At 43.3% G+C, this 27189-nt stretch overlaps 1 protein-coding gene across 1 annotated transcript in view; it reads right to left on the reverse strand.

The window, feature by feature from the left end:
• Positions 1-27189, reverse strand: part of MMP24 (matrix metallopeptidase 24) — a gene marked incomplete at its 5' end in the record, with an annotated part of 172809 nt that overhangs the window by 16194 nt on the left and 129426 nt on the right. Inside the window, 3 exons of the mRNA XM_086949070.1 lie at positions 5882-6148; positions 8144-8282; positions 10934-11148. Coding sequence (XP_086805196.1) covers positions 5882-6148; positions 8144-8282; positions 10934-11148 — 621 coding nt within the window. The remainder of the gene's footprint in view (positions 1-5881; positions 6149-8143; positions 8283-10933; positions 11149-27189) is intronic.

A 27189-nucleotide genomic window follows, 5' to 3' on the forward strand; every position in this document is an offset into this window, starting at 1 on the left:
GTATATGAACTTGTGACACATGATTCTGTTTCACATACTGTATATCTGCTCATTATTGGTCAAATGTTTCTTTTCTCTTCTCTATTTCAGACTAATGATTGCTTTTAGAGAACAAGCTGATAGGACTTGATGCCATTGAATAAATGGGGTCAACCCAACAAAAGTCACAGGACCTGGGTATTAATTGTTACAAACAAAGGTGGGCCTAGACATAACTTAATTGCAATCAATGAATGAATTAATATTGATTCTTGTAGGAGTCAATCCTGTAACGAAAAAAGAACAAAAATACACAGCCAGATGCACATACACTTATGCAGTACCCACAATGATTTGATTTGAAAATTATATAAAATAATACTCCTTAATCAATTCAATATAAACAATTTATTTACATTATAAAAACGTTTAGCAAGGAAGAAGAGAAACTGCCAGATGCAGTGGAAGGTGTAAAGGTAAGTGCTCAAGTGATTGGAAAATAAAAGGGAAAGTTTCCAAAAAACAATTTCAATAATTAATATCCAGCTGAATTATAATTATTCTAGCTGAATAGTACAAATAGGCCTACCAACCACAATTTAATAACAAAACTCATTATTCATGATGACTGATTAGACTGGGAAAGGGGACCGAAGTGCAGGCCCCAAAACGGGGAGGGGGAGAAAACCTGTATGTGTGCTTTTTTAACATGATTAGGTTGACCTAAACTGCTACTACCAACGATACATTACCTTCATTTCTGTTTTCTATGTTACATTAGTCGCCACTAATATCGGTTAAATGAAGGGTATCTGTGGTTTTAGACTAATAGATCTGGTTAATATCAATGTGACATGTCGAATATAACAACCATTATTGCTTCACAATACCATTTAATAATTATTGTTATCTATGTTATATGCCTAATACATCGCCATTATTCTGGTTTAATTAAGGGTATCTGATGTTTTGAGACTAATACAATTGATTGACATTGATGTGACTTATCTATTGTTGATTTACAATACAATGTAATTTTCACAATGTACTGTAATACAATTTATTTGCTTTGTATATTGCAATATGGATGATGGTGATTACTGTCCTTTATCTTGATCTCTTCTTTACACTGTCTCAAGCAATCGCCTTCTTTATATGTTGGTTTGTTTTACTTGCAGTAGGGCAAGGGTTTTTCTGGGACTCGGAAGTTGTTTTGGTGCCTCGGTGTGTGGGTGTCGTTTTCGCGCTGGTCACGCGAGGTTTGGGGCGATCACAATAATGTATGAGGTCACATCTATTTAAGATTATATGGAGCCAATGGTGGGGTTGGTACCTCTTACCACTTAAAGAGAAGTGCAAAGGCACTGGTTGTGTTGTTTTACATTTTGTTTAATTCATGGAACTTTACAGCAGCAAGAGACACACAATCCCAACGTTTCTGCTCACGAGAGCCTTGATCTCAGGAAACCTCTCTGATTTTCGAATTGCCCATGTGATTTTCTTTTAAAGCACAGGCCGTATTCTTTTTCAGAGTGCACAGGGGAATTCAATAACCAACTTGAAATCCATGGAGAACAGCGCAGTTTCACTAATGTTCAGCGCTAAATAATCTTTTTTCCTCTGCATGTTATTCCCTTAGCGACAATGTGTAGTGTTCCCCAGCTATTTATCCTTCTATCACTGTGGCACTATTCTCCGTGCATTTCAAGTTGGTTATTGAAAAAGAATACAGCCTGCCCTTTAAAAGAAATCACGTGGGCAATTCGAAATTCAGAGAAGTTTTCCGTGATCAAGGTTCTGGTGAGCACAAACGTTGGGATTGTGCGTCTCTTGCTTCTGTAAAGTTCTATGAATGAAACAAAATTTAAAACAACACAACCAGTGCCGGTGCACTTCTTTTTAACCTCTTAAGCGCTGCTGATGGCCAACGGTCGTCAAGAGCGCTACCTCCCCAGTGCTGCGCACGACCATTGGACGTCCATTCAGCACTAGTTCCAATGGACAGCGCAGCACTGGGGAGGGATATTTGCGAAGCAGCTAAGGTGCTAAGTGAAAGGAGGAACTGTTGGTGTTTATATTCAGGAAGCCTCGTTCCTGAGCACTGGCTGCCCTGCCAATGTCGTGGGCTTCTTACGAGGCATTTTGGAGTGGATATATATATATTTCAAATGTGAACAAGCCCACTGTTGTGGGCGAAATGGGTCATCTGGTCCTGTTGTTAATAAAAGGAGATTAAATTCAGCACAAATCTTGGAGTCCGTGTCCCGTTTCAGCAAGGAAATGCAGTGGAATTTATCTGTGAAGACATATATCAGCGCACAATTCTCACCGAGCAAGCCTCAGGTCAGGCGAAACGCGTCCAACAGCTGACAAATAAATAGTTATTTTGTCAAGACATTGCTTCGTCATCCTTAATTTAAGGAATTGTGTGCTGATTAATATCGGACCTTGCTTGGGTGGTCCGTTTGGCGTAGCCCTCTGATCTGCAGTATCGGCAGGCTGACACAAGCAGCAGGATTTGGATATATATATGTATATATAATATTTTAGATATATATTAAAGTTTAGATATATATTATATTTTAGATATATATTATAGTTTATGTAACTATAACGTCCCTGTAACCCTTGCTTTTTTCAGTGAATATATATGCGCTGAAAACAACAAAGGTTACAGGGACGTTATAGTTAGGTTCTTGTTTTACCCTCACAAAACCATAGAAATTCAGCAGTTATAGTTAAACTTATGTTAAGGAGCTCTAATTCATGGCCTAAAGTTACCTAACGGCACAAGTGATAGTTTATTCAGCAGTACGTGGAAGGGGTTGGCCACAGGGTCTGATCTGCAGCCAGGCTCCCTGCATGCACTCAACAACACCCACATGCACCCAACCCCATGCTGTACACGGCCTTTGGCCGTGCGCGGCAGGGATTCGGTGTGTGAGACGGTATATATTTTACGGGAGACATCCGTTACAATGCAGTCTTTACACCGCAATACGTTTACAACGTGGCCAATACAACGCAAGTTGTAACAACGACTTGCGCTGGATGGCACTATACACTAAGGAATAGTATGATTTACAATTCAAACACCTTCCCTACTGTAATGTCAGCTGGAGTTGGAATAGTAAATCATACTATTCCTAAGTCCAAGGTCCTCCACCGCAAGTCGTTGTAACGACTTGCGTTGTAAATGTATCGCGGTGTGAAGACCGCGATGTAACATCATACATTCATATTTTTCTCATTGTGCTTCCGATCCGCGGATCCATCGTGTAGTTTCACTGGGAGACATGCTGAAGGACATGAATCAGTCACAAAATAAAAAGGTCAATTTCTTGGCTATGAGGGCTCCTCCATGTGTCCTATAGGGTCAGGATACCTGTATTGTGACCCCTTATGTATTTTCACACTTTATTCTTCCTTTACTGGGCCAAACGACAAAGAAAATGTATCCATAACTTTCCTGTAAGGTTGTGGCCAGCCAATCAGTTCCTTGCTTTTGACCTGGGTCTGTGGCTACCCCGTAAGTGGAGCCACAAAGGATTTGCATCCCTAGATATACACAGTTCTTTTTCCTTCAGTAACTCCAAAACTACTGAACAGAGTTACACCAAATAACAAAAAGTCCTCTTTGAGGACCAAGATCTAGCTTTCTGCCAAAATAGGTGTAATTCCATTCAGCGGGTGGGTTGATGCCGGGTCAAAGTGAAAGCTTTCACCTTTGCAATCAAAGAAATCCATGATGTGTTATAAAGAAATGTTTGAGATTTAGAGGAAGGCAAGACAATGGGTACGTTTTGGTCCACGGAGATCAGGACATCAAGCAAAATGAGAAACACACTAGTTCCAACCTTCTACACAGTCAGTATATAGCAAGTAACTACAGATGCCTATTATTTTGAGTTGGCATAGGCTTATAATTATCAGCACTCTATATAAGAAGCATTTGTTCCTATAGATGCCTACAAATCCTACCTGACTTTGTAGCAGGTGCTATTTTTATGTTTAGCTGCCTATTGTTCTTAGTTTAAAGCAGAACAGAATGAGACACTTAATTGTTGCAGTGCATGGAATATATGCCTTTGCCTCAGTGTTCCACTTCTTTGATGCCTATATGTTTGTTTTCTCCCTGAAGAGGAGCCACACGACCACCTCAGTTTTAGGCTGTCTAAAGAAGCAACAGGTAGGCGCTGTATATTACTCTCTATCAAATGCAGGTGCCGGATGTCCTTTAAAGACTATGCCCTCCCTGTTTTCTGGTGTCTTTTTCACTTGTGTTATAAAAGTGAATAAAACCTATTATTCACTCTTGTTATAGTAGCAAAAATGTATACAAGCAACTGCCAGAGGCACCTTGCTGTAACACTGTCTGATGGTTGGTGCCAGTGCACAAAGGTGCCTACACCTGCCATCAGAGAGAATATCCAGGGCTGGGGAACTCCCCAGTCTTGAGCTCAAGGTCCTGGCATGCCTCAGTGCCTCCCCCATATGTGACGCTAAAGAATCACAGTTATAGTTAGCTACAGTTGCTGCAGGCTTAAGCCCTGTGGTGCTTTTGACTACATGCCAATCAGTCAGTCACCGATACCTCAAATCTATGACTGCACAGTTTCAAGGTTTCAGGTTCATCATGGTCCAGCGCTCGAAGCAAAAAGGAGGGGTCCAAACAGAGCCCATGCAGGCAGCAAAATAAGTAAAAAAGATTTTAAATGCTCTGTGTATATGCGTACGAATGTGTCTGTGGGAGAGTGTGTGTATGTATAGAAAGTCTGTGTGTCTGTGTGTGTGAGTTAAAGTCAGAGATTGTAAGTGAAGACATAAGTAATAATGAGTGATAGGAAGAGTGAGTATGAGTGTGCATAAATGAAAGTGAGGGAGAATGACAGTGAGTGTAACTGAGTGTAACTGTGTGTGAGACTGAGTGAGTCACAGCGTGAGTGAGTCTTAGAGAGTGAGAATGAGTGAGACAGTGAATAAGAGTGAGAATGAGGGAAACTGATTAAGTCAGACTGAGTGAGAATGAGTGAACCTGAGTAAGACTCAGTGAGACTGGGCGAGTTTGAGTGACATTTAGTGAGTGAGATTGAGAAAGTGAGAGTGAGAATGAGTGAGTCAAAGTGAGAGACACAGTGAATGGCAATAAGTAAGATTGAGTGAGAGTCAGAGTGATATTGTGTGAATCAGAATGAGTGTATTTGAGTGCATCAATGAGAAAAAGTGAGTCAGAAAGAGACTGCGTGAGAATGACTGAGACTGAATAAGTGAGACTACGTGAGTCAGAGTGAGACAGAGGTAATCATAATTAGTGGGTCTGAGTGAATCAAGCAGAACGAGTCAGTCAGAGGGGGAGTAGGTGAGACTGAATGAGATTAAGTAAGAATAAGTAAATCATGGTGAGACTGAGTAAGAATGAGTGAGACTGAGTGAGTCAGAGTGAGACTGAGCGAATCAAAATGAATGAAATTGAGTGAGAGTAAGTGAGATTGAGTGAAACCAAGTGGGTCAAACTTAAAATCAATGAGACTGCGTGAGTCAGAGTAAATAAAAGTAGAGCAAGTGCAAATTAGAGTAAATAAATGAGAATGAGAGGGAGAATATGACTGATTGTAGCAAGAGTGAGTGAACCCCCTAACCCACAGAGGAGAAGTCCGGCTCAATCACTGGATATTCCAGCCACCGTCCCAAAGGTCCCCAGTCACCACTAGTCAATGGTGGATGTGTTTATCTAAATGACTGGTTATTCTAGATCCCTTTGGAACCACTTCCAATCTACAACCTATATTCTGGGGTTATCTTTATAGAAGTGTGTCCATGTAAATTAACAAATGCTTGATTATATCTTTGGTGAGTTATAAATGTGCTTTATGATCACATAAAAAAATATTTTTCTACTTACAGCCTTCTTTGCTCACAAAAGCTCCTTGAGGAGATGGAGGGATTCCTTTCCATATAGAGATGGGTTTTGGATATCCAGGATCTGCTGCTCTCTTGTCTTCATTGTACCTCCAGTATCGGTCTCCCTTGAAAAAGTAGGTTTTTCCTGCTAGTTCCCAGCGTAAAGCTGTGTCAATACCTTCTCGTGGAAGACAACTTCCCAGCTCCACTAGGCTATGTGGGTAGCCTGGCTCTGCTGTCACTTCTTTAAAGACCCAGTACTTGTCTCCTAGAAGGCATTAAAAAGATATATAGTGTATTTGATCTCAGATCTGGTAAAATGATTCAAATCAGTTAGTCCTACATAGTAGGCAAAGAGAAGCACAGAGTTAATTGACTTGGATTTTCAATAAAATACACACATACCTAGATTCCTATACCTGTCTCAATCCTACCCTTACAATGTTTGAGAAATGTATTGATATATTAATACAAATTTGTGTTCATGTCTGGTGGTTTTGGGCAATTGTAATTATTGACAACCATTCCTGAAGTGCACGACTCATCCGGGACCCACACAATTTTTTTACACCAAATGTTATTGTTTTTCACGCAACATGAGGAAACATTCCCCACATTACCGTCAGTACACAGCATATCATGTTTGGACATACTATACAGCGAATACAGAGCTAGACAGCCTACCCCAGTCCATAGGGGCCCCGCCATTTGTCCCATATTTGTGCATTTTTCGGAATGCATCCCCTCATTGCAAACAGCACACCAGTCCACTCCAGCTCTCTATTTGGTTATTGTCTCAATCCCCACCAGGGGGCGTTCGCAAAGGGCCGCCTACACCCAGAGTTTCCACTTTTAATTAATAGTTTTCGACTCTTCATACTACTTTAAATAACTGTTTTTGCTCAGGCCCTGCTTTACTGTAACATCTTAGTAGATGGGGATCCCAAGCACATCCATATGTGACCTAAAGTCGAAGTCAGTTTTCACATAAAGTGAAATTGCTCTCAATTTGCAGAGGCATTTAGAAAAATAGAAAAGCTGCCTACAGAGTCGTCATTGGTGAAATACCATACAGAGTAATAAGAAACAAATGAGTATTGTTGATCCAAAAATAAAGTTATCGATCCTTTTTAGGGGGGGAAGCAAATGATGTTCAGCTACTAGGTGCTTCAATAGCCCAGCGATTTAAGGGCTTGCTGTAGAGAAGTCAGTGTTAAATGCAGGCACAGGTTAAAATCCTGACTGCTCCATTTGAGCCCTTTGTCCTTCCGAAGTCGATAAATTAAGTTGTGTTAAGCTGATTAATTATGTCAGCAGTTATTACAGTGCTGCAAAGTCAGAGGACTTTGGCATGGAATACTATACACGCTTATGATATTATTAGGATTATTAATGTTAGGCTCAGTGTTAATGTGGTTCTTCTAATATGCTCTATGTTATGTTATGTTAAATTGGTCTTCTATAGCGCACGGCTACTCCGATAGAGTGTCCCGGCGCTTTTATTAGCAACCAGAAAAAGACAAACACAGCACAATGTGTGTCTATATGTATATTGTATAGGCGAACTGCTCTATGGAAAAAATCCAGAGGCTTCATTACAGGACCCCACTTCAGAGAGCAAATGGAAGACTATGTGTCATCATAGGTATTTCTCGTGAAGGCATTTAATTAATTTAATGTTTTATTCAACATTGTGTGCTCCTGTCAGAAAGCCTTCTGGGCACATACATAGGTAACCAGTATAACTTCATTCTGGTGACAAGTACTGCCCTGTGTTGTATTAGTCATGGGTATGTTAGACTATGGTGTGCTGTAGAACGACCTGAATATCTGTTTGGGCCTTATTATGAGTCTGTCGGTTTCCCGGACCACCAGACTCACAGTGGCAGTCTCTCAACCACCGTATTACGACTAGGGCGTTCAGGCCACACTGAGACCTCCTCAACTGCTACGAAGCCGCCATTTCCTGGCAGTTGCGCAGCAGTCCTGTGGCTGCAATATGCTTGGCGGGGCCGCTACCGCCCGCCAAGCATATTGCGAGGTTCCTCCTCACCAAACTTTTCATGCCGTTGCGACTGCCATGAAAAATGTGGTGGTGAGGGAGGAGCCTCACGCCATGTAGATGCATACAGGGGGCACAAAATGTGTGGGGGGGGGACAACATCTTTTGTTGTGATGGTAATTGCTGTATTTTGATAGGAATATGCCAATCTCTTAAAGTACAACTCGTTCATGCCAAACTAGATATTAAGTCAAAATGTACCTTTGAAAAATACAAATTTGCCATCCGATCTCTCATATGCGGCATCAATTTTTGTAGGGAGGCCTTTCCAAAACTGCTCAATCTGCATGGGGTATCCTTCTTGGACTTTGTTATTCCGGAGACGCCAAAACCATCGATCCTAAAAAACAAGATGTACACTAACATGAGGTGCTAGCTGAGAAAACCAATCCTGTGATTTCATGTGCAGAAATTGCAACCCTTGATATGATAAAGTATACATGCATATATTATGCCAGCAGGCACATTGCACCAGGGACCTATTACAGAGGATGATGCACAGCAATGCTTCGACCAAGTGTACATCCTCACTGGATGAGGCGTACCCAAACTGGAGCTCTGGGTCCAGCACATGCCGTAACTCTCGAAGTTAGTGCATGTGCCGGAGACAGCACGGCAGAGAAACTCAAGACTCTAGATCAAAATGTTCTTGGTGAGAAGACACCTTGATCCGGGAATGTAGATCTTGAAAATTCCACTAGGACTTGTACAATGCCAGTCAACAACCACCCTTGTGTAAGCCTTCTTGTCAGGCCGTAGTTAGAGTATGCCTTTAGATACACTTGCTGTGCTACTCCTGACCTTTTGAAGAACTATGAACCTCCCCAGAAGTGACAGCATCCTGTGTCGTTGGATTTCCTGGGGAATTTTGAACTATCAGTTAACAATTCCACAAGGTACCCGGGATGGAGAGAACACTAACTGTGCACCCCGCTGCTTTGTGGCCTACTGTTAAAACAACCAATGAAGGACTGTTTGCCTGTGCAACTGCACCTGTAATATAGCACAGGTGCATGTGCCTAGGTGTTCCCTCATTTGCATGGGGCCATGATTCAGTTCAAACGATGAAATTCCCATTTTGTAATGAGCTGGATCTCTATATGTCTGGCATGTGCCTTACTAAAGTGGCCACATAGGCACCTGCGCCTGCTTCCGTAGCACTGAGAGGACTACGGAGTATTAAATATTTCAAATACCTATAGTGATAAAATAGCTCCAGGATAGATAGTCCATAAATTGTACTTTTGATTTCTTTAGTACCAGTACCAGTATTCAGCCTATTTCCAGGTTTTGTAGACAAGGGAATGCTGGCATTTTTGGATAGGGTGCTATGCCTAGAATAGAGCGGGCAAGCTGGGATTAGAAGTATCTAGGAAACAACATATTTTTACTGTTGTCAGATAATTTAGAGTCGCTTCTGTCCTGCTTTACTTAGCTTAACTTGTGGACTGACCCTCCTTTCCTTCATCTGTGGTCTGTCCCATACATTCAGTTTAAACTTTACATAGTGCTTAATAGTATGAAAAACAATTTTAAGCTCTATGTTTGCAAGTGTGTGACTTGTTGTACTAGGACATAAGGTGATTTGCCAGGAGCTTTGAAAGGCTGGGGAGGCAGAGTTGTAGCTTCAATGGGGAGAGGTATTTGGGGTGTGGCAACTCACAAATAAAAGCACTCTTGGGTTGGTAGTTGGGGCTTGGGCCCTTAGTCGGGTCTGCTAAATTTGAGTGTTTTTCACATTGATCTGATTTAACTAAGAGGTTTTGACTTGTTCATTTTTGACCACAAACTTAAATATATATAGTATCTGCACCCATATAACTATTCCTTGAATGGATGCAAATGTATTACTTTTTGGAATTCACTAACATTGGCAGTAGTAAGCTTGAAATGCTGTGCCACTCTTAGGTTTTTAGGCATACTACTGGCAATCAAATGCCCACCAGTTGATGGGACGAATACTTGCACTTAATCTAACCACTGGAAATCGCTTGAGGTATCATTCCAAATCATCATTTTTCACTCACTTTGCTACTCCAGAGGGATGGCCTGATATAGGGTTTGGTGGATGAAGTAAAAACAGAAAGGATGGCAGAGTATTTTGCGCCAACCATCCTACTTTTGCTCCGCCTGCAAAATGTAAAGATTCCTGCCGGCCTGCAGGCATCTGTATGCATTGGCAGGAACTGCTGTCATGGCAGTTTTTGCCAGTGAAGTAAATGTTTGACGGACGTCTCCATCAAACATGACTGCAAGCCATCAAACTTTTCCAAAGTTTTTTATTTTTGAAAAACAAACTCAATGCAGAAGTTTGTTTTTGAAAAATAACAAATAATGACACCCACACCATGGGAGTTATCACCAGTGGTGAGGAGAAAATGTTTTTTTTACTGTACATAACCTTCAGGATATACCTGCTATTAACAGACAGTTAAAAAAACGACCCCCCCCGACTGTCTACTTTAAATAAGGTAATAAGGTGGGCAGCCAGTAGCTTACCTCTAACGGCCCCCACTCTGTCAGGCGTTCGGGCTATTCATAGCCACAGATTACATTTTACTCTGTCCGCGTAAAACTTGCAGTTCGTCCTGCCTAAAATCAGGCAGGTGACCCATGAGTTTGACAGATAGGGTACTCTGTTCGCAGTCCACCAAACTCTAAATCAGCCCCAGAGGCCTATTTAATGCAAATCAGTACTGCCCCAGCTCCTCACTGGAACAGTCCATCCCAGACCTTGGCCATCTCACCTATTCACCCTGTGGCCCACTGCTTTTTAAGTTTAGAAATTTGAGATTCCCCCCCCTCCCCCCCCCCCCTCAGATCTGTATGTTCTAGAGTTGACAGCTAAACATTTAGAGCACTGCTCCTCCAGCACGGTCTATACGTGGCAGGGTGACTGAACAATAATGAGAGGACTATCGATTACAATGCATTCCAATGTTATCATTGGGCAACTCCAAGAGAGCTTGACTCAGAACGCATCTTCCTTACCTTAAAAACAAACATTTCACCCCTAAATAGGGCAACTGTGTTGAAGTTGCCATCGCAGATATTTGGCTTGCTCCCTGGCGATGACGGCTTGTCCCCTAACGGTTGCCGTGGTGGGCGTGGCTGCCTTTCATGCTTCCTTTCTGAAGTGGAATGGATTCTGCGGGCGGGAAGCGTTGGCAAAGGCCTAGTGGGCTCCAGGGTCTCAGCGGGAGGACCTGCATGGGAACAGAAAGAATGGTCATTTCTGTTAAGCTAATGATTCAAAAGTTTTATTTTTATTGGGAAAAAGTAATATGTTATGTTATGTTATGTTATGTTATGTTATGTTATGTTATACCGGGGTTTTATATAGCGTGCGGCTACTCGAAAGAGTGTCCCGACGCTTTGAATTGCACACTAATCTCATAACACAACAGGGAAAGGAAATAAAAGACAAAGAGAAAGGAAAACCTAATAGGACCAGAAACTAAGAGGTAAAAAGCCAGGTTTTGAGCCCCTTCCTAAAAGCCAACAGGTTAGGAGTGCTGCGCAGGGACACAGGCAGTTTATTCCACAACTGAGGCGCAAGTAATTTAAAAGAGCGACCACCGGTGTAATACAGAGAAACATAAGGCTTTGCTGTTAGTATTAGCGCCCTCTGGGCCCGATTCACAAAGGTAAACTTAGACTTCATGTCTGAGTTTACCTTTGTGAATTGGGCTATTTATGTCAATTTCAATATAGCTCTACATTATTTAAAAAATACAATATTTTTACCATGTTTTTTACACATAGGACATTTTTACAATTACAATTTTACATAGATGTCCTACCAGTTCTTTCTAATAATACTGAGAGAAAAAATATCTCTAGTAGAACATCGAAAGCAAAAGGTGACCTGCCCATATTGGGGCAGCAAAAAAGAAGACTCGGATTATACAATTTTGTAGTGGGGTAAATGTGCTACAAGCATGGAGGATAAGGAAGGGCAGCTAATCATGAAGCCAATGATGGCAAAATGAAATACAAATAATACACAGGACTGAAAATGGTGTAGGGTATGTACAAGAAAGATGACATTCTCCTACATTCAGAAAAAAAATTGGGTAATAAATGGCATGTACACAGAGGTTCACAATATTTTATAAATACAGTATCTTTATCCTTGAAGTGTTACCTGCAGTACTGTTGCAAGGATCCTTCCTGCTATGCACTGAGGGCTCCAATTGGCCTTCAGTTTAGAGGTTCACACAGTATCACAACCAGTGTGTAATGGGACCTAGTGCAAGGAAGGAAATGGGTGTCCTGGCAGCTCTCTGGACCCTGGTTCCACTGCACCTGCTGTACTACTGTTGCCAACGTATGGTCTTAGAACAAAGGCTCAGCAACGCGGTGCATAATAGCTGTTGTGGGATTGCTTAATGGTCCATAGTCAGGCTTGGACCAGGAATCCATTACAGAAAGTGGCAGTTCCCGGCGCGATGATTTACTTTATAAAAAAAAACTAGACCTGCTAATTACCCACCTGAAGCTGAGTGGTTACATGAATGTGTTCCAGATGATTACATTAACTGTAAATCCTCATCACTTACATAGTGCAATATGTCTTGCAGTTATAAAATGTACATTCTGTAATAAAGGCATCCATAAGCAGATGAACAATTTATTTATGTTTTTGAGTTTTTTATACACCACTGCATGCAGCTTAGATGACGCCTCAGAGCACTATGGGCATCTGTGTCCTGCACGTTCCATTTTTAAGCTATCCCTACAGTTTGTTTGCTATCACATCAAGAACAAACATTTGCAATGCAATAGGTCTCGCATTAGGAAAGTTTGAGCTATTGGTATTGTAAATGACTAATATTTTATTTATGTGTTGGTTTTGAAAATAGCGAAATTAATAGCTTTGTCATTAACAATGCCAATAGTTTTAACTTTCGCAAATGTGACACCTATAGCATTTGGAATGCAATATGTGTTGTATTTACGTGACTTAAATGTATTGATATTACAAATAACAATGTCTTCATTTTTTAATAATTAATACTTAAATAAAAGTTATTATGATTTATAATGGCAATAGCTTAAACTTTTGTAAATAACTTTCGTGAAGATTATGTTCAGTGTATTTTATTGTGATGAAAATCCAAGAACAGTAGTGAAATATTAACATCTTTTTGTGACATTTGTAATAAAGCTTGAAACATTGAGAGAACATATTTGAACTAGTTGGTGTTGAATGGTTGCACAGATTGATGTTGTGGTGGCGACGAGTGATGCTGTGGCATTCAGTGATGCTGTGGTAGCGCATAGTGATGTTGTGGTGCCCCGGAGTGATTCTGTGGTGGTGCTGAGTGATTCTGTGGTGGTGCTGAGTGGTTCTGTGGTGGTGCTGAGTGATTTAATATCAACAGGGAGGCAGGCGAGCGTGGGTGAAATAAAAGAACCAGTGTTTGTCGGGCGATCCGCCCATCCTGCATAAAGAGAAGACTACGACCTGTGTACTTTTGAGAAGAGGGAGGAACACTACAAGCTGCTCTACCAAGTCGCACAGATGAGAGAGTGCGTACCCTGGGAGCAGGCGTGAGCACGAGCAGCGTTCTGAGTTATGGGATGCTGCTTTCAAGGAGGACAGCACCTGGCCACTGCGAGCGTGTTCGCGTGCGCATGGCTGGCGCAAATCGCCTCCTTCGGCAGAAATGCGCGTGGCCAGGTGCTGTCCTCCTCTGAAGCTGAGCCGATAACTATAGGTCTCTGGCGAGAGAGAGCTTTGCTCGCTTCTAGCCAAGACCTAAAAACCATGTTCTCATCACGCCTATTCTCCAGGAACGTCACTGGCTAACCAGAATCCGACTCTATGTGTCACGGCCCACAAAACGCAACACAACCAGACTCCACTAAAACTTGCTGAATTACTCTCCATCTCGGGAGGGAGGTACAATCCTGAGAAGTAAGAACTCTCCTTTTGGAAGTTCGGAAAGTCAAGACATCCATTGACAGCAAGCAATCCTTCGAAGGCGCTGTCTCAGAATGGAACTCTCTTCCAGCCTCCTTGAAGAAATACCCCCACTTCTGCCATTTAAGAAGCAACTAAAGGCCCACCTGCCCATGCAACTCCAACTACTCTGCTTAATCTCTCCTACACCAAGACTCAAGACTATTGGTTATTTATCACAGTCATGGTCTTGACTCGACTACAAATTTGCCATCTAATCTGTATCTGTTACCCTGTTCCTCCAACATGCCGTTTCCTTATGTGATGGGGTGTGATGTAAAAGGACCTTACACCTATTTTAGGATTTAAATTAATAAATATAATGCTTATGTTTGCATGTACAAATGTGAACATTAAATTCACAAAGGTATTAGTTCGCTAGAGGATTCTTTAACTTTACCATATCTCCTTTCTCCATCAATGTTTTTAAATGCTCCTTCCGCCTTTCCACTAACCAAAGTCACTCCTTCTAAAATTTGGAGCATTATTAGGACCATGAAAATCACACAGTGTCAGGCTCATACATGCTTGAATAAAGGACCCGCTCCGGCCTTAGCACCAGTCATTGTGGAGATAGTTCCTTCTTTGATGGTTATATCCTGAGTTATTTGACACAATCATGAGTAGTCCCATCACTAAAACAAGCATTTGCAATGCAATAGTTCTCACATTTGTGAGAGTTTAAGCTATTGGCATTGTAAATGACAGTGCCTTTTATTTATCAGTTTGAAAACATTTTTGTTTTAATTTCTTTATTAGCATTTTTATAAACGACAAACATTGCGAACAACAAGCCAGTTGCTTACAGTCTTTTATTAGCCGTCCAGTTGAGTATGATTATGTTGCCTATAAACAAATCGGATGCACAATTCCACAGGTACAGAGTAAAAATCAAATAGTTTTGGAATCACAAGAATCACTATGCAGCAGAAGTACAATAGATTGCAAGATAGTTTACATTAAACCCAAAAATCACCAGGCAGTGCCAGACCCATCTGTACTACTACTACTACTATTAAGGCGTATCTAGTGTATAATAGGTCATGTTTTAGGTGCAATAATGACAAACACCAGTTATGTATATTTAAGGAGCTTTATTCTTAGCTTCCTATCAGTTCCCTGTCCCTACTCTAACTGCCCCTTTCCTGTCTCTGGCCCCAACTACTAGACCGTGCACATCATCACATAATATACATCAAAATCTAGTATTTCGATCACCGCTAGGCCGTCAATTACTCACCTGTGAATCCCCAGGAGCTCCTGAAGATCCCCACCCTCCTCCCAGCGAGTACATGTCCACTCCAAGAAAGGACTCCATATACCCCTAGGCCTGGATGCCAACTGCATCAATTCCCAAAACCGGGTTAATTGCGTGTGTCCAAATGTGACATCCTAGACCCACTCTTTCAAGGGCTGACGACACCCAGCTGATCCTCTCCCTGACCAACGACCCCGCCGCCGCCAGAGCCAACCTCCACGAAGGGATGAAAGACGTAGCCGAGTGGATGACGACCAGCCGCCTGAAACTGAACTCAGACAAGACGGAAGTCCTCATCGTGGGTTCCTCGCCCTCCGCCTGGGACGACTCCTGGTGGCCCCCCGCCCTGGGCACCGCACCCAAACCGACAGACCACGCACGCAACCTGGGCTTCATCTTGGACTTCTCCCTCACCATGACCAGACAAGTCAACGCCGTCTCCTCGTCATGCTTCAACATCCTGCGCATGCTACGGAAGATCTTCCGGTGGATCCCCACCGAGACCAGGAAGACGGTCACCCAGGCCCTCGTCACCAGCCGACTGGACTACGGCAACGCCCTCTACGCCGGAACCACTGCCAAGCTCCAGAAGAGACTCCAGCGGATCCAGAACGCCTCAGCCAGACTCATTCTCGACATCCCACGACACAGCCACATCTCCGGACATCTGGGAGACCTGCATTGGCTCCCCGTCAACAAAAGAATCACCTTCCGTCTCCTCACCCACGCACACAAAGCCCTACACGATCAAGGCCCGAGCTACCTCAACAACCGCATCAACTTCTACGATCCCAAACCCCATCTCCGATCAGCCAGTCACGCCCTCGCCGCCGTCCCCCGCATCCGAAGAACAACAACAGGAGGAAGGTCCTTCTCCTACCTGGCCGCCAAGACCTGGAACTCCCTCCCTCCCGACCTGCGTCTGACCCAAGACCACCTCTCCTTCAGGAAGAAGCTTAAGACCTGGCTGTTCGAGCAGTAGCAGCACCCCCCTCCCCCCCCCAAGCGCCTTGAGACCCTCCGGGTAAGTAGTGCACTCTATAAATGTCTTTGATTGATTGATTGATTGAAGGTAGGTGCCTCCTCCCTACCCAGTGCATGGCTACCCGGCGTTTAGCAAACAATAGGAGCATAGCGTGTAGTTTGCGGCATGCAACTGGTGTGTCTCTAACGTAACCTGATAACCCGAGTAAGGGGTCCAGGTCATCCAGCGTGACAATTATGTCATGAATTGTAGTGAATATGGCAGTCCAAAACAAGTACAACTGTGGACAACCCCATGCCATGTGCAGAAATGTAGCCTGGGCCACCCCACATCTCCAGCAGCTGTTGTCCTCCTTAATCCCCTTGCGGTGTAATTGAAAGGGGGTCCTGTAGAATGTGTGTAGATACTTCAAGTTTCAGAGCAACTTATAATTAGGTGATAAGGCCGTTAGTTGGGCACAACAATAGGTCCTTTGATTCTCTGTCAGTGGGGTCTATAATTCCTCATTCCACGCCTGTATGGCCTAAGGTTGCAACAGTGGGGCAGTGTTTTGCATGTTATGGTAAATACCTGTAATTCATCTATGCGGAGAATCAGACTATTTATCAGTTTTAATAATTAACACATAAATAAAAGGTATTGTCATTTACAATGCCAATAGCTGAAACTATGCGTGGCCTATTTAATTTCAAAGAAGGGGTCGCCATTGTCCCGGGCTGCTTGGAAAGTGAACGCATGCATGGGAGGCTAAATGGTGCAGGAAAAGCACATTGTGCCTGCAGTAGGAGAAACTCATTAAAGAAAATAGTGCTTACAGACCTAATAAGACATACTGTGAAACAGAGGTAAAAGGGCCAGTCCTCATGGGAGGTGCAAATGAAGACAAGACAGTACTACGGAGGGACTAACAAGACTATTAATGAATAGGAAGCCAGGTTTTACAAAGGACAATGGCAAATGCCAATGAAAAACTATGGGCAGAGAGTGGATGGAGCTTCAACTCCACACTCGAATACAGCATGCCTCGCAGTGCAGCGCATACACTGGCCAGGCTCGACCTAAAAATACATTTTTTAAACCAGTGAACAATAGGCTAATTGCTAGTACCCCCTTGTGCAAATTCTGTAAAAAAGGTAGGGACTATGCAAGTCCCCCTACACTTGGAGCTAAAGGGTCTACTGCAACAATTAAGTGCCATCTGACACCTTATAATTAACATCAGTAATAGGTGTCCCCAACTCAACACGATTAATCACTAAAATACAAGCTTTAAATATATGCGAAATTGCACTTACTTTCTTTTTGTTCAAAACATTTCCCTTAAATAACAGTTTTTCATGTTTGGAAAACCAGGTTTCCTCGTTAATCAACAAAAAAACACATTTGCTCTCAACTACTTGTCTTTTATTTTGCAAATCGCGAAGAAGGGGTGAATGTACCTTTACCTCCCTGTTTCCGCTAGAAAGGACTAGCCAGAAATGAGTAACACCCAAAACAGGCCAGATGGCCTCTATGTGCCAACATATTCTAACAGAGGCAAGGAATCAGGCATTATGTAATGGTAGCCATTAATGCTACAAGTGGCATCCTGATACTGGGGATTCCAACATTACAACAGGAGTGTTCACCAGATGCCAGGGTGGCCCGATCCACTTGCAGTGTGGATGTTAGAACCAGTCAGAAATTAGGTTGACAGCATTTCACGCCATCTGCTTTATTATTGGCGGACAACATGGCCTAGAACAAGCATTGGCAAAGACAATTTGTCTGGCTAACACCCGAAAGTGCCTGGATGCTTACATTCAGCAAGCCACTCATCCATCCATGCATGCACTCACTCACCCATCACAAGCACTCTACATCTCTTCCTTGCACTCATGCATCTATTTACCTACCCATTGTCACTTTCTTCCATTTACCAACTCGCTTATCAACAATACAAAACAAAAACTCACCATTAATAATGAGACACTTTCGGATATATATCAGACCTATTGATCAATTACAGAGACAGGTACCGCTGGCTGCACACAGCAGATGGTGTATGAAAAGCAGAGCACATGTACAGCTGAGAAAATAAAGTGCATATTCCATGTAGAGTGCAAAGTGCACAGAGCACAACACACATAAATCAGGACACTGGGGTACGTTGTGTGCGCAGAGGAATGGTACACTTGAGGAGCAGTTGTGTTAGAGATGGCGTTACGGCCAACCTTCCTGATTCAGTCAGGTAATGGACATTCTGGAGCACGCCTTGAGCGCCCTCGTAACTCTAGGATTGTAGCTGACTTTTTGATGCCACTTTGGGCTCACGCTAAGTACTTGTCCTTTCTCTCCCCTCCCCTCCCGGCCTCCTGCAGGACTCGCCAGTACCGCTCGCTGCCCAGACGGAAGAATCATTCAGGTAATTACTGATACCAGGGTTTCGAGTCGTGACTATTATATGTGGTCCACCTCTAAGACTCTGTTTACCATTTACCCCCCAGTAACCTTGGACGATTGAGTCTATAACCAGGATTTCAACCACGCCATCCTGTCAAAGCTTGAGTGTGAGTTTTCCACCTTCCATATGCGGCGACCCAGGCTGTGCAATCATTAACGGTTTTTACCCCGTAATCTGCAAGACCCTAGACACCCCCTATGTCACTAACCCTTGTCCCGTTCCGGCCCTCACCCCCCACTTCATGACACTTCTTAGTTCGCAAATCAGTTCGGACTGAGCACTCGTGCACCCCCTTTCCCCTGCGCGTTCTCCTACCCCAGACCACGCGCTCAAACTGCCCTTTATACCCACAGCACTGTTCTCATCGACAACCCCGTCCTGATGAGGATCCCGAACAACTGGGATCGAAACGCCGTCGACTAGACAGCTTGAATCTCACGACGCATTTCACGTCTTGTGCTCCCATTCTAATAATTGTGTTTCAAGTAATGGTTACTTGTCTCTGTTGGGGCCATTATCGGATGTTTGAAATTTTGATCAATGCGTCGCCATTGCTGTTGTTTTTAAACACTTGCACACTCACTTGTCACTGATTGTATATAGCACCTGCACCAAGTGTCACCGGGTTGTCACAAGATCCACTCTGTACAGTGCTGCTTTAACTGTATTGACCTTTGAAAGTTTCTTACCACTTACGAGAATAAGACTACCTTCTCTGAAAATTTCTTGACTCCTTGGTTTCCTTTCTTTGTAATGCATATTGCATACGTTTTCAAAATTGTCTCCGCATAATACCTGTTGGGAACTGTTTTTACTCACAAGAGATGGCGTAGAGCATAGAAACACAATAAAGGTGTACAGTACAGGCTAAGAGTACTCTGGCATAAATAGTATACAATACACAGAGCACACATCGGCACAGGCGTACATAGAGCAAATTGTTAATGTAGAGGAAAGTACACATAGCAAATACAGATGCAAAGTACATAGAGCACAAATAACATATATGGCACCCAAAAAAACTGAACATGTGCAGCAAATAGTACACAGAAGCCAGAATACATGCTAAGTACAAAGTAAATGAAGGGAAGAGAGGGCACATAAACCACTGAATAAGCGCAAACACTGAAAACAAACAGAACATAGAGGGAAATGCTCTCAAAACGGAATTCCTCTTAATCGCACCCCACAAGCAATCTCCGGTCATGGAACAATGGTTGAATCAGCTTACTGCTCTTACCTGTAGACCTCACCTCGTTGATTCGGCAACCTCTCTGGGTATTACGTTAGACACAAGTTTAAACATGCAGAAGCACATCAGTTCATTCACCAAAGGAGCGAACCTCCAACTCGGCATCCTAAGGAAACTCAAACCTTATCTTCCTGCTCTTGACCTAAAGGTTGCAGTGCAAGCATTAGTGATCTCAAAGCTGGACTATGGCAGCACAATGCTTTGCGACTTGCCCAGAGTGAAGATGGCTCCTCTTAGGGTTGCCCTCAATTCTGCTGCTAGGCTCATAACTGGCACTAAAAATACAACCATATTTCTCCGGACCTGCTGTCTCTGAACTGGCTTCCATATAAAGCTCGCATACAGTTCAAAATTGCATGCATGGCTCAGAAAGCCATCCACTTCAATACCCCGCTGTACCTTGCTCAGATACTGGAGCTCTCATGTGGTTCGCAGCCTCCAGAAGCGCCAGCACCCTATTGCTCAAACCATAAAAATTCAAGAAAAGAAAAACCTACAATCGAGCCTTCTCAGGTATGGCTCAAAGGATTTGGAACTCCCTTCCCCCCGAAATCAGGGTGAACCCTTCCACTGTCCTCTTCAAAAAAGAAGTCAAAGGGCTCCTGATGAAGAAATTTCTGCCTCAGACTGGCTACTCCATTCGATATTGAGGCCACAGTTGTTGATTTGTGGCTCAGCTGCCAGGGTCACGAGAATGCCAGACTTTATAAGACTGTGAATTTTTGCTGTGTTGGTCTGTTTTGTTTGCTTGTACCCTTCTTGATGTATAAACTGTAAAGCGCTCTGATACCCTCAGTGGTCATGCTCGCGCTATATACATTTTTCAAAATAAATAAATAAAATAAAAAAGAGCAGAGTAAACACAGAGGACATTGCCTACAGGCTGTGTTGTAAATAGAATATACACAAATAAAAGTAGTTCAGAATGAGGCATGGAATGCAGAACATATCAAACATTCACCCCAGTCAAGAGATCTGGTTAAATCCATCATTTTTTTACTCACCATGTCACCCCAGTTTAGACCCAGCAATATGAAAATCAGTCTTGACCCTGCCCCTAATGGGAATAGTCCAGCCTGAACTGCCAAGCTGGGTCCTCCCTGGACCAGAAACAAGCATCCTGGACTGGTTTCGCGGTATCACCCCTCAGCCAGGGTAGCTTGAATCTAGTGGCACGGTGAGCCAGGGACCCACATCTGGGCGTACCTGGCACACTTAGGACGAGAAAGCAAAAGACACCCAACGAATGGACGGAATGCAGAACAAACTGGGGTGGCGTAGTGAGCAAAAGAACAATGGATTTAACCCAGATCTCTTGACTGGGGTGGATGTTTGATTTATTCAGCATTCCATCCATCATTTGATGCGCAGAACTTTTCGCCCTAAGTGGGATGGGTATGCCCAGACGGAGGTCCCTTGCTCGCTGTGCCACTGGATTCAAGCTAGCCTGGGTGATGAGGGGAGAAACCCCAAAACAGTGCCAAGATGCTTGTTTCTAGTCCAGGGAGGGCCCGGCTTGGCAGTTAGGGTGAGATTGTTCCCATGAGGGGCAGGGTCAAGAGTGATTTGCATATAGCTGGGTCCAATCTGGGTTGGCGTAGTGAGCAAAAGAACAATGGATTTAACCCAGATCTCTTGACTGAGGGTAAATGTTTGATTTATTCTGTCCATCACTTGTTGCCAGTAAAGAGAACACAGCGCATGCAGGGGAACAGTGCTTGCTAGGTTCCTTCTATGGCATCATCTCACCACAAAGGGGGCTATCCTGGATCAGGCAATTTATTATGTGACTTACTTAAACTTAGGGTGCAGTTTGCGACTATTAAGGCCTAACGCATGACAAAGGGTGTGCTGTTTCATAAAATGACATGTCTGTCTTTCCATGTCGGTGTAACACACAATGCCTTATAACAGGGACTGTGTGATGTGCTGTGACTGTCAAATCAAATGTATTCTTTGCTATTTTGGTGCTTAACTGCAAATGCATAATAACACTGTAAATGGGCAAAACGGTATCAGTCATACTGAAGAAAGCCAGTATATGAAGTGGGCTGACCCGTTGCCCCCTGCTGTATACTTAGGTGGGTGGAAGCAAATTGTTAAAGACACAACATCAGACCAATGTCTGAGGAGGGCTGCCTGAAAGCCCCTCTGTATGTATGTATATTTTTCAAGAATTTTATATAGAAAAAACAATAATCTTGGATAATACCAGACTTAAAATTAGATGGGATGGGACTATGCTCACCACCTCCTTAGCCTAACCAGCATTTTACTGTGGTGGGGAAACAGCCATTACAACAAAACTTTCACAACGCACTACCATTACAACAAAACTTTTACAACGCAGGATCCATTACAACGCATGCCATTACAACGCAGATGCTATTACAACGCATGCCATTACAATGTAAGTATGGGTAAGTATTTAATTTAATTTTAACCCCTACACTATCCAACACTTACCCTACTATTACACCCCCTGTAGTTAGAATAGTAATTTTAACCCCTACACTATCCAACACTTACCCAACTATTATATCCCCTGGAGTTAGAATAGTAATTTTAACCCCTACACTATCCAAAGCTTACCCTACTATTACACCCCCCTGGAGTTAGAATAGTAATTTTAACCCCCACACTATCCAACATTTACACTACTATTACATTCCTATTAATAAAAATAAAAATAAATACTTACCCATACTTACGTTGTAATGGCATGCGCTGTAATAGCATCTGCGTTGTAATGGCATGCGTTGTAATGGATCCTGCATTGTAAAAGTTTCGTTGTAATGGTATGCGTTGTAACGTTTTTAGTTTGAACACTCTGATCAACATTGGCACAGTACCATCAAGCAAAGCAGGACCACAACGGGATTGCCAGGAATGCTTACATCATTTTCTCAGCATTCAGTTCTGATAGTGTATCTGAAAAAAACATTCTCTTAATGTGCTCATCCATATTTAAATCGTTGTCTCCTATCAAGGATGATTCACACGACTGATTGGGCACTGCCTTGCACCCTGGGAATCTCATTAGCCCCATCTAATGCCAGTCCTTAATGCTCTGGCCTTGGTGTGTAGCTTCATCATTCTTAGCACACATCCCTGAGCAAGGACCAGCCTTTATTTGCCTGACACCTTTCTATCTGTTCCAAGCAGTTTATTATGTGAATCTCGTTCAGCATAACAACAATGGCTTTCCACACACTTTCTTAAACAGAGGGTATTCACATCAAAGGATAAAAATGCAGACAACATTCTTAAATTGATTTTAATCCTTGTTGGTTGTCAGGAAATCTATAACTTTCTGAACCCATCTCTGGATTCAAGACACCTTTAATGACAGTGGCTAATAATATCAGTCGGATTTCTGTAGTTTGCAGAGAGAACACGCTGTTTCCTTCTGGGACTAGCACAGGCTCCACATTTCAATTTATCTTGTGGCTGGCTTATTGCATGCTCAGGAAGGATCATCACTTAATTCAGTGGGACTACAAAGCAGGTTAGAAAAATGGGATGCTCTTTCAGTACATGACCTCAATACAGTTGTGCGCGTCCTCAAACCACCGCCTGTCGGCTTTATCAAGCTTTTTAACCAGTCGAAGGAGTACATTCAACGTTGATTTAGGATAAGCAATAAGCTGGGAAGGGGTTTGGTCAACCCACCAACCCCAGCAAGCAAGACCAGTGCCTCCATATAGTGAGTTACAGCAACCACCTAACAGTGCCACCAGGAGAGGGCAGCAAATAGGCCTGTTATGCAGCTGAGAGCCGCGTGTTTGTCTCTCTGACTGAAAGGGAGAGGGTGCCAAAACCAAAAGTCAATTTTTGCCTCTAGCTCTGATAATTCTGACATCGGTCTTGTAAGCATCTTAGGGCCATATTTACAAAAAAAGTGGCAAAGCATGTTGTTAAGCCAAGAAGGCTAACGACACGCTCCGTCACTTTAGAAACGCAGAGCTGCACCATATGTACAAGAATATGGTGTAGCCCTCTGATTCCCCCTGCGCTGGCACTAAATTTAACAGCCTAGCGCCAATTAAAGTACCCTTACACCATAGTGCAAGGGTGTCTGCGTTGAGGGGATGATTGTTTATGTGCAGGAAGGTGTCCCTTCCTGCACATAAACTATCTTCAAATGGTGTTTTGAAACTTCTATGTGTACTGCTTAATGCAGCACAAATAGAACTTACAAAATGGCGTTTAAAAAAAATGTTTATGTGCAGGAAGGGTCACCTTCCTGCACATAAACAATCAATGGTCTTTTGCTGTTTCTGTTTGTGCTGCACAATGCAGTACACATGGAAACAGCAAAAACAAGGAGGAATAAAGCATATCTCCTCATTTCGCCTGTTTAAGACCAGGTTCCCCCTACTCTTCATTTTGGCTGGGCCTCCTATTCACACCGCCCTTGTAAATAGGGGGCAGCATCAAAATCAATGGTTGTTGCGGTGGAACGCCCACCTCAACACCCAATACCCTCCCCTTTCACGCTAAGTACAGCATGAAAGGGGGCCTTATTTACAAGGCAGCGTTTAGCCATGTAAAGTAGCTTAACGCTGCCTTGTAAATAAGGCGAAGCACTTATCGCCACAAGAGCGTCACTAAAAGTGACGTTGCTGTGCTGATAGGGGCTTGTAAATATGTCCCTTCAGTTTGATGGATCCGTATTGAGAGTACGTGTGGGACCATTGATGGACCTGCCTTTGCATATTTCGCCAAGCGTGGGTTTAAATGAAATACAGGTCGCTGACAGCTAATACACCACTGACCATTTTTTTTCTTTGCACGGGAAACAGCAGTATTAGCTTTGCACAAAAATGAGCATGCCTAGTGATCAAAGCATAGCCATAAGATGAGAATGCTATAATATGCCAATATTAACCTGATAATATGATTATATAGAATATTATTCAATGTAATAGACAATCATTCTTATGAAACTACACTGTGTAATATTTGCGACACATAATATGCTGGTTACAACACCAATAACATTATATAATAGACAATAATATTAAATGCATAATATTATAATAGGATAATGCTTATGATAATCAACAGTTGTACCCTTGCATAATTGGCTGAGAGAACAAAAGGCCTTAAAGGGGACACATAAGGACCAAGACCTGCCAGACTGGAAACAAGGAAATGTGGTAAAGAAAAGACCACTGGCAATCTGGAACAAATTCTCAATGACGTTAGAGCTGTTCCAACACTACTACATTTAGAAAGAAACCAAAGACACATCTCTTCACTGAATATTGTCACCACATCTGCCAAGTACCTTGCTTCTGTCTACTATAGTGCAAACTTTCTCAATACATGTCCTTGAGCTGCAGCCCATCTGTTCAGCGCTCCATTGCCTCCTGCCTAGGCTTCCGTTTCATAGCACCCCTTCATATCTATTAACATCTACCAACAGCAGGGCCTTAAGTGGGCCGGGTGTCACCGGTGCTGAGCACCAGCAGTTTTTTAAAGGGGGCTTCGAAATGGGTCTCTATCGGGCTCAGTTTTGTGCCCATTTTTTTCCGGACTGCAGTGACAGCAGACACATCAATATGTGAAGCTCACACTGCTCACTTCTCACTAGTGGAGAGGTTACGGCATGACGACATGCCATGTGAGTGTTCTAGGGACATCCGTTAAAGAGAGACATTTTCTCTCTGGATTTCCCTTCTCTTTTTGAAACTCAGGAGCAGCATCATTGTCATGGTGTCAGCAGGGCTTTAACTGGAAGCTTTTTCAATATTATATACAAGCCACAGTAGCTGCTTATTTGTCTTATGCAACTAACAACAATTGACAAAGCCAATAGTCCTGAATTATTGTAAGCATGATGTTACTTGGTGTATCATATATCTGGATGCAATTACAGAAACTGTAAAATACCAGTCGGGAGGCACACTATGCTAAGCACAGATTTTTAGCTTATGTGTTTTTAAGCCACGTCCTTAATTACATTGGCCACGACCCTGTGAGAGAACCCCCCCCCTAGGTTTTTCATCCCACTTAAATCCCTGACATACACTCACATAATATGCTGATATTATCTTCGGCTTTCAGACAAAACCTAAACCTTAAGACCATAGTTGTAAATGCTGCCCCACTCCAACACCCCCACAGAGGCCTTTTTGCATTAAACTTGTTCCTTTGAGCCTGAGGGGTGGAACCAGAGACAATCATGCAAGTGCGGGGGAGCACAAACTCTTCGCCCAAGGTTTTCTCCAGCTCCCGAAGATCTTGTTGCTGTGAGTAAGCATTCTTTTACACCCTTTGACATTGATTGTGAACGGAGAGGAGGTTTAGCCGAGTGGATCATCGCCTGTTGTTTCTGCTAGAGGATTTGCACACTGCTCGCCGGACCCGCTTCGCGGGTCCCGCTTCGTGGTTCCGGGATACTGTGGCATTCTGCATCTGGACTGGCGCTGGGGCGCTGTGCTTGGGAAAGGCGAGGGTACAATTGGCAACAGGGCTGCGAGTGTCAATACAGGGACTTCGTCTCCCAGAAGTCCCTGTATGACCAATTAACACCACCTGGTCCGCTCTCCCTGCCCCGCCCCCTGACCACTTTCCCTCCCTTTATAGTAAGCAGTGCATACCTCTGCGCAGGAGCGGCCCGGGAGCGTCCCGGGACAAGGGTGGGACTGTCTGTGGCCGTTAGGGGCCGCAGGAGGCTGGGCTGGGCCCCTTCTCTAACATCTGGCTCTGGTCCTTTTTCAGCTCTGTGACTGCGACACAGCTAGTCGCTTACCGGCCACTTTAATTACTGGTGCTAAGGCCTATTATACATTTTGGTTTCCTCTACTTAGTGGTCCATATTGTTTAGTCTTGCTAGGATCGATCATTGCCCATAGCAAGACTTCGTGCTCTCCTAACCCCTTACCATCTTCTGTAGGGGTTTCAATACTAGGCCCTCTAGATAGATATTTCACCAGGGCTACTCGAGAGATTGATAGAGAGATTGCCCTGGCTGAGAGACGTGCTGAGTGTCGCTTATCCATCGAACTTCTTAAAAATCTCCCTGAGAAGCTGCTGTCATTGGGCTCCTCGGCGCAAGCTTCTACCTCAGCAGGCGCATTTGACCCTGCGGAGATTGTTTCGCCTTCCCTAGACCACATAAGGGTTGTAGAACCAAGGGGCAGCCTTGCTAGGCAGGAAAGTATGGTAGTCTCAGTCCCACTTATCGAGGTAGATGCATCAGACTTACAACCTTGCAATGCATCTGTTCCCGTGCTCCCTTTCGACACTACTCCTTGCCATGGGGACACATTACATTTACCAGTATTGGCTCCACCAGCAGCAAAAAGATCAGTGCATAGTAAAAGAAAGAGA

This window comes from Lissotriton vulgaris, unplaced genomic scaffold (genome assembly GCF_964263255.1).
Source record: "Lissotriton vulgaris unplaced genomic scaffold, aLisVul1.2 SCAFFOLD_1397, whole genome shotgun sequence".
Classification (NCBI taxonomy): Eukaryota; Metazoa; Chordata; class Amphibia; order Caudata; family Salamandridae; genus Lissotriton; species Lissotriton vulgaris.